Raw genomic sequence first — 8,489 nt, 5'->3', positions numbered from 1 at the left:
AAAAAAAAAAAAAAAAAAGAACATATCAGAATCAACCAGGGAGTTTTTTGTTTTTGTTTTTGTTTTTTTTTTTTTTTTGAGACAGAGTCTCACTCTGTCACCCAGGCTGGAGTGCAGTGACCCAATCTTGGCTCGCCACAACCTCTGCCTCCTAGGTTCAAGTGATTCTCCTGCCTCAGCCTCCCAAGTAGCTGGGATTACAGGCAAACGCCACCATACTCGGCTAATTTTTGTAATTTTAGTAGAGCCGGGGTTTCATCATGTGGGCCAGGTTGGTCTCAAACTCCTGACCTCAGGTGATCTGCCTGCCTCGGACTCCCAAAGTGCTGGGATTACAGGTGTGTGCCACTGCGCCCGGCCAAGGGAGATTCTTCAAAATGCAAACTACCCCTATCCATATACACACCCATGGACGTCAGAATCTGGGGTGATTGTGCTCTGTGTATAGAAACGCTCTTTCAAATGGAAAGGATATCACAATGGACTGTGATATTGCCACCTACCTCCTCCCTCATCCTAAAGCACTGAGAATCTCTAAACAGGAAAGAAAAAGCTCTGGCATTAAGAACTGGGTATGCTAATTCTAATTCTCAATGTACTATGACTCCAACGGGACCAGTGGAAGGAGAAGAGAAGTAGGAACTGTGGGCTGGGCAAGGTGGCTCATGTGTGTGATCCCAGCACTTTGGGAGGCTGAGGTGGGAGGATCACTTGAGGCCAGGAGTTCAAGACCAGCCTGGGCAGCATAGCGAGACCCCATCTCTACCAAAAAAAAAAAAAAAAAAAAACAAAACCAGGAACCATGGCTGTGTAGCTACTGCTGAGGGATCCCAACCCTTGGACAGCTTTGTGACATGAGTTTCCATTGGCAGGGGAAGCTCCCGGGCCCTGGAACTTTCCTGAAGCATCCAGGGACCCCAGGCAAGACTATGGATATCATGGTACTCTTTGGGGGCATCCTTAGTCTCTCTCTGGCGCTCGTGGGAGAAATCCTCAACAAGCTGAAGGAGATCAATTTATTTCACCCTTCAGTTCTTACTCTGCGGCCTCCGGGGAAGAAGAGGAGGAGCAGGTGGCTCCTGGGTACATCTGCAAACTCACCCACATCCTGCTCATGTCACTCAATTCATTTCTGTATCTCAGAGAGTCCTTCAGGACCTGCAGAGGCAAAAGAACAGCCCGTGAGAGAACGGAGAAGGAAGGAAAGACAAAGGGAAGGAGGATGGAGAGAGGCGGAGGTGAACCTGGACGCGGGGGACAGGCTGATAGAAGAGAGGTTCACCCACCTCTGATGGGGAACCCAAAGGCCAGGAGAAGGTGGCAGTGTGGGAGAGGACAGCAGCCTCTGTGGCCCAGGCAGTTACTTTCCCCACAAGGGTCCCTGGCTCCCTGCCAACCCACAGCCCTAGGAACTCACGTTCGGGTGTCCGTCTCGGAGGAGTTTATGGAACACATGGCAGAACTTCCAGCAGAGCACTGCGTTGCTAGACAGAGGCAGGCGGTTGACAACAGACCAGAAGGTCTGTGCCCCTTTCTCATGGTGGGTGCCCAGTATGCACGGTGAGAGGGGTTATGGAAAACAATGGCATGGGCTCTGCCTCCCGGGACCCAGCCTGCACCTAGCCACTGCAGGGGAGCGAGCCTGCAGCACCAGCCACTGCAAGGGATAGAGGCTGCACCTAGCCACTGCCGGGGACTGAGCCTGCACCCAGCCACTGCAGGGGATAGAGGCTGCACCCAGCCACTGCAGGGGATAGAGGCTGCACCCAGCCACTGCAGGGGATAGAGCCTGCACCCAGCCACTGCAGGGGAATGAGCCTGCACCCAGCCAGTGCAGGGGATAGAGGCTGCACCCAGCCACTGCAGGGGACCGAGCAGTTGTGCAAGTCATGGTTGGCAGTGCCTTGGAGGGAGCGCCACTCAGAGCTAAGATACCATAGAACTGTACATTAATTCTGGGAGTTTTAGGGCAGATGGGAATACTTGTTCTAATAAAATCCACTTGAGTAGACAATTTCCCGAGATGCAAGTGTCTCGAGAGACAGGTTTGTCTTTTTCTAATTTGCACAAATACCCTGTAGGCCACGGTGGTATTGGGTTGCCCTTTCTATGAGAATGCTGAGTTGATGATGGCTCCTTCAGGAATAACTATAGCTATTTGTTGTGGTGGTTGAGATAGGGTCTTGCTCTGTTGCCCAGACTGGGGTGCAGTGGTGTGATCATAGCTCACTGTAACCTCAAACTCCTGGACTCAGGCAATCCTCCTACCTCAGCCTCCCAAGAAGCTGGGGCTACAGGCATGCACCACTATGCCTGGCTCATTTTCAAATTTTTGATAGAGATGAGGTCTTGCTATGTTGCCCAGGCTGGTCTCAAGCTCCTGGCCTCAAGCAATCCTCCCCTCTTGGCCTCGCAAAGTGCTGGGGTTACAGGCATGAACCACTGTGTCTGGTCTTATGACACCTAACTTTTAAACAATATCTGAGGGCTTCCTCAGGTTCTTTCTTGTGCATTATTAAAAGTGAGGGTGAGGCCGGGCGCGGTGGCTCAAGCCTTGTGCGAATCCCCAGCACTGTTGGGAGACCCGAGGGCGGGGTGGATCACGAGGTCATGGAGATCAAGACCATCCTGGCCTTAACATGGGTGAAACCCCGTCTCTACTAAAAATACAAAAAACTAGGCCGGCTGGCTGGTGGGCGGGGGCGGCCTGTAGTCCCAGCCTACTCGCGAGGCTGAGGCGGGAGAATGGCGTGAACCCGGGATGGCGGAGCTTGCGTGAGCCGAGATCGCACCACTGCACTCCAGCGGCATGGGGCCCGACACAGGCAAGACTCCATCTCAAAAAAAAAAAAAAAAAAAAAAAAGTGAGGGGTGTGCAGGGCCGGGGGGCCGCAAAAAAAAGTGGGGGCTCATACCATGTAATTCCCAGCACTTTGCGGGGGCCGAGGCTGGATGCGATCAACTGAGGTCAACAGTTCAAGACCAGCCTTTGACCAACACGGCTGCGCCCGAACTCCATCTCTTACTAAAAATACAAAATTAGCTGGGGTGTGCGTGGTCGGGGCGCAGTAATCCAGCTATCTCAGAGAGGCCTGAGGCCAAGAGAATCGGCTTGAACCTGGGGAGGCGGATGCGTTGCCAGTAGCCAGGATCACACCACTGCACTCCAGCCTGGGTGACAGAGCAAGACTCTCACTCAAAAAAAAAAAAAAAAAAGCAAAGGTGTTCTTTCCGCTCCTCATTAAGGACCTGACCTTGGTCCTTGCAGGGAATCCTGCACCTTGACCCCTTGGTTCCTCCTCCAGGCAGCACCTCCGGCCCCTTTCCATTTAGCCAGCCTTGTACTTGCCTTGACAGCAGCAATCTTTTGTCTAAAATGCACTTTCTGTAAACCTGAACATGCCACTTCTTCCATAAACCTGCCTGGCCCCGTTCAGGGGCACCTTCAATGTCTCCACACCTTGAATTTCCCATATATGGGATCCTGGAACCGCTTCTCCCCAGGCCTAAATCCAAACACACCCACCCCCTGCAGATAGTTGTCAGTTTGCATGTAATAAATGTTCACCAGGGTCGGGCGTGGTGGCTCACGGCTGTAATCCCAGCACTTTGGGAGGCTGAGGCGGGCGGCTCATTAGGTCAGCAGATCGAGACCAGCCTGACCAACATGGTGAAACCCCATCTCTACTAAAAGTACAAAAATTAGGTGGGCATGGTGGTGCATGTGTGTAATCCCACCTACTCGGGAGGCTGAGGCAGGAGAATCACTTGAATCTGGGAGGTGGAGGCTGCAGTGAGCAGAGATCGCACCACTGCACTCTAGCCTGGGCGACAGAGCGAGACTCCATCTCAAAATAAATGTCCCTCTGGCCTCACATGATTTTAAGTTCAGCATTCTAGATCTCTGTCATTAGTGAGCTCTTTGTGGAGTGAAGGGAGAATTTCCACTTTTGTAATTGTGTGCTTCGACAAGATTCACAGACCCACCAACTGGGCACCATCAGCTGTAAGGACAACTCTGTGCCCGGAACTTTAGGCTTTACTCAGCAAGGCTCAGGTCACAAGTGCGCTATCATTTAGGGCAGAAAGACTCGCCTCAGGTAGGAAACTAAATGACTCACCCGGAGCACATGTTATTTTGCTTCTGAACTGGAAGATACCATAAAGCTCCTTTCGTCAATGACATTTTCATTTAGAGAGGGGTGGGCTTAAACAGATGTTTGGGTCTGGAAGCTAAAGTCAGCTTTTGATGTAAGAGTCTTCCTTTCTTCCTTCCTTCCTTCCTTCCTTCCTTCCTTCCTTCCTTCCTTCCTTCCTTCCTTCCTTCCTTCCTTCTTTCTTTCTCTCTTTCCTCCTTTCTCTCTTTCTCTTTTTTTCTTTTTCTCTTTCTTTCCTTCTCTCTCTCTCTCTCTCTCCTTCCTTCCTTCCCTCTCTCTCTCTTTCCCCTTCCTTCCTTCCTTCCTTCTCTCTCTCTCTCTCTTTCGTTCTTTCTATTTTTTTTTTTTAAGACAGGGTCTCACTCTGTCACCCAGCCTTGAGTACAGTGGCACAATCTTGGCTCACTGCAAACCCCACCTCCCAGGTTCAAGCAATTCTCGTGCCTCAGCCTCCCAAGTAGCAGGGATCACAGGTGCCCGCCACCATGCCCGACTAATTTTTGTATTTTTAGTAGAGATGGGGTTTCGCCATGTTGCTCAGGCTGGCCTCGAACTTCTGGCCTCAAGAGATCCGCCCACCTTGGCCTCCCAAAGTTCTGGGATTACAGGTGTGAGCCACCGCACCCGACCTCGGTGTAGGAGTGATTTCTGAAATAATTTTTGGTTCCACTTAAAGCACAGCCCCTGCAGACTGCAAGGAAGCAGTGAGGAGAGACCAGCAACCCCCAGCCTCCCCGTACTCCCTTCTCCCAGTGGACAGTGCTTACTTTTCCTGAGAGCAGCCTCCTAAACCGAAGCTGAGTGCAGAGCTAGCTGGGGACCCTAGCTTTATTTTATTAAATTTAAAATTAATTTTGTTAATTTTTTTTTTTTTGAGACGGAGTCTCGCTCTGTGGCCCAGGCTGGAGTGCAGTGGCCGGATCTCGGCTCATTGCTAGCTCCGCCTCCCGGGTTTATGCCATTCTCCTGCCTCAGCCTCCAGAGTAGCTGGGACTACAACCCGCCACCTCGCCCGGCTAGTTTTTTTGTATTTTTTTTAGTGGAGGCAGGGTTTCACTGTGTTAGCCAGGATGGTCTCGATCTCCTGACCTCATGATCCGCCCATCTCAGCCTCCCAAAGTGCTGGGATTACAGGCTTGAGCCATTGCGCCCGGCCAATTAATTAATTTTTTAGAGACAGAGTCTCCTTCTGTTGCCCAGCCTGGTGTGCATTGGTGCAATCATAGCTCACTGCAGCCTCCAACTTCTGAGCTCAACTGATCCTCCCTGCTCAGCCTCCCAAGTAGCTGGGACTACAGGCATGCACCAACACACTTAGCTAATTTTTTATTTTTTGTAGAGGTGGGTCTCACTATGTTGCCCAGGCTGGTCTTGAATTCCTGGGCTATGTGATCCTCCTGCCTGGGCCTCCCAAAGTGCTGGGATTACAGGTGCAAACCACCGCACCGGGCTCAGGAACCCTGACTTTGAAATGGGCAAGGAGACCTTTCTGGCATTCTTTCACATTATAAGCATTTTTATGCCCCAAGTGTGTGTCAAAGACTGTAAAATCCATTCAGGGAGAAAAAAAAGAAAATAAGAAAAATAAGACTCAGTCCCCAGCCCTCCAGGAGTGAATACCAAGGTGGCGGGCCAATCTTTTCACCATTTAGGCATCTGTGATAAATGTGTAAGCAGCATGTCTGAAGTCAGACTTCCTAATGCTTATTCAGTTTGTATCTAAGGCAGCTGATAAAAGACCCGACAATAGATAAATGGGCTGGGCGTGGTGGCTCAGCGGGAGGACTGCTTGAGCCCAGGTAGGAGTTCAAAACCAGTCTGGGCCATGGCGAGACCCCATCTCTATAAAAAATTAGCCAGGCATGATGGCATGTGCCTATAGTCCCAGCTACTCAGGAGGCTGAGGCGGGAGGATTACTTGAGCCTGACTGTGTCACTGCACTCCAGCCTGGGTGACAGTGCATGACCCTGCCTCAAAAAAATAAATAAATAAATAAATAATCTTTAATTAGGCATTTCAAACCCTACTGTATGGAGTTGATTTTTCAAGATTTATTCACCATTTAGAAATTATGAATCACATACTCATAGAATGTTAGAGCTGAACTGTTAAATCTTTGAAATCTACTTTGTTTTTTTGAAATGGAGTTTTGCTCTTGTTGGCAAGGCTGGAGCACAGTAGCATGATCTCAGCTCACTGCAATCTCTGCCTCCCGGGTTCAAGTGATTCTCCTGCCACAGCCTCCCAAGTAGCTGGGATTATAGGTGCCTGCCACCATGCCTGGCTAATTTTTGTATTTTCAGTAGCACGGGGTTTTACCATGTTGGCCAGGCTGGTCTCGAACTCCTGACCTCAGGTGATCCACCCGCCTTCACCTTCCAAAGTGCTGGGATTACAGGCGTGAGCCACCACCACGCCTGGCCTGAAATCTTCTTTGTCCAACCTTTGATTGGACAGAAAGTGACTAAGGCTCATGGAGGCCCCACTCAAGGTCCCAGAGTGAGCCCGAGAGTTCCAGTGGCAGGATGTCAGAATCTCCTTGCAGGGTACCTTCCCTCCTCCCAGGGAGCCTCCCTGGCAGCATGTGGCGTGACCCTGCCGCTGCAGGCCTGGCCTCTCTGCGCCCATGTCTTGTCCTGAACAGCACGCTGCCCGGTGACAACTGTCTCTCCCTTACTCATATCGTTTATCAGATTGATCACAAATTATTTGTAGGTAAGGGTCAGCGCTGAGTCATTTCCTCTGAGAAAATCAACTGGGCCATTTAAAATAAAGGCTTTTCTTCGTTTGCTTTGGATCATCGCAAGGGTACCAAACGTGGTGCAGGAAAGAAAGGGGCCTGTGTCTTTCTGGGGGGAGAAAAAGAGCAAGATCTAGCTAGGCTTGCGTAGGACTGGACTTCTGGGTTACCCCAGAGAGGTTCTGCGGCCCCATGCTAATTCCAGCCAAAGCATCTTCCCACTAAAGGTAAGCTGCTTTCCGTCTAGCAAACAGCAGTTCACACACCACACTAAGCAATGCTGGGCTTCTCTGGCTAGCTAACCTGGAGGGTCGCCTCTAGGGGTTGAGGCTAGAAGGCTTCGGGACAAGCTGCTCTGGCCTGCCTGGCTGTGGCACAGCAACCAAGAGCCCAGGCAAGGAGGAGCTTCCCATTGTAGACAGAAGTCCAGCCTCCGAGGCTGGGCGCAGCCTCCGAGGCTGGGCGCGGTGGCTCATGCCTGTAATTCCAGCACTTTGGGAGGCCAAGGCAGGAGGATGGCTTGAGCTCAGGAGTTTTGAGACTAGCCTGAGCAACGTGGCAAAACCCTGTCTCTACTGAAAATACAAAAATTAGCCAGGGGTAGTGATACACACCTGTGGTCCCAGCTACTTGGGAGGTTGAGGCAGGTGGATCTCTTGAGCTTGGGAGGCGGAGGTTGCAGTGAGCTGAGATCATGCTATTGCACTCCAGCCTGGGCGACACAGCAAGACTCTGTCTCAAAAAAAAAAAAAAAAAAAAAGTCCCAACTCTGCTTGCCTGGAACTCCACCTTGCTCTGGTGCAGCACACAGAGAGTTAAAAGCTTAGCCATCCCCCTGGCAGCCTCTCTCCTTCAGCCTTTGGGGATTAAGCTCTCCAGCTCCCGGATTCTGCAACTCGAAGGCAGATCCCTAGGTATTCATCAGCCAGCACGGTCCTGCACCTCTCTACAAAGCCATAGGCTGCTCCTATGTGTGGTGGGCTTACAGAGGGCTTTCAAGCCATCCATTCCCTAATCCACTTCAAGGCTCTTGCCTTCTCCCCTCTGGCATAGGTTGAACCTGTTCACGAAGGTAGAGGGTCCCTGCCTCGGTTTAAGGCCACTCAACCTCTGAAGCTAAGACTTTCTTCTTTCGGCCAAGAGTGGTGGCTCATGCCTGTAATCCCAGCACTTTAGTAAGGGGTATTCACGACCAGCCTGGCCAACATGGCGAAACCCCGTCCCTACTAAAATTACAAAAATTAGCCGGGTGTGGTGGCATAAGCCTATCATCCCAGCTACTCGGGAGGCCGAGGCACAAGAATCGTGAGCCAAGAACACGCCACTGCCCTCCAGCCTGGGCAACAGTGTGAGACTCTGTCTCAAAAAAGAAAAAAATATACTCTCTTTTCTTTTCTTTTTTTCCTTTCATGCTTAGAAAAGGAGAGGATTATTGATTATGCAATCCCCAGAGGAGTGGTCCCCGTGTCCCTGTGGGCAAAGAGAGGAACTGGAGGGCTTCGATAACAGGTGAAGATCCCTCCAGATCCCCAGGAGATCTCTCAAAGGAAAGTGACTTTCAAGTGACTTCGACATTCTACAGAGCTTGAGT

The 8,489-nt window shown here is 51.0% G+C and overlaps 1 protein-coding gene across 4 annotated transcripts in view; it reads right to left on the bottom strand.

Moving 5' to 3' along the window:
• HIP1 (huntingtin interacting protein 1) overlaps nt 1–8,489 on the bottom strand; it is a 216,169-nt gene that overhangs the window by 65,193 nt on the left and 142,487 nt on the right. For all 4 annotated transcript variants that reach the window (XM_017857668.1, XM_017857669.1, XM_017857671.1 and 1 more), the window contains exons 3-4: nt 1,418–1,560; nt 1,102–1,158 (exon numbers count right to left, since the gene is read on the bottom strand). In XM_017857668.1, the coding sequence (XP_017713157.1) occupies nt 1,102–1,158; nt 1,418–1,560 (200 nt within the window). The remainder of the gene's footprint in view (nt 1–1,101; nt 1,159–1,417; nt 1,561–8,489) is intronic.

This window comes from Rhinopithecus bieti, unplaced genomic scaffold (genome assembly GCF_001698545.2).
Source record: "Rhinopithecus bieti isolate Rb0 unplaced genomic scaffold, ASM169854v2 scaffold_42772, whole genome shotgun sequence".
NCBI classification, from domain to species: domain Eukaryota; kingdom Metazoa; phylum Chordata; class Mammalia; order Primates; family Cercopithecidae; genus Rhinopithecus; species Rhinopithecus bieti.
This window is presented reverse-complemented; position numbering and strand designations above follow the sequence as displayed.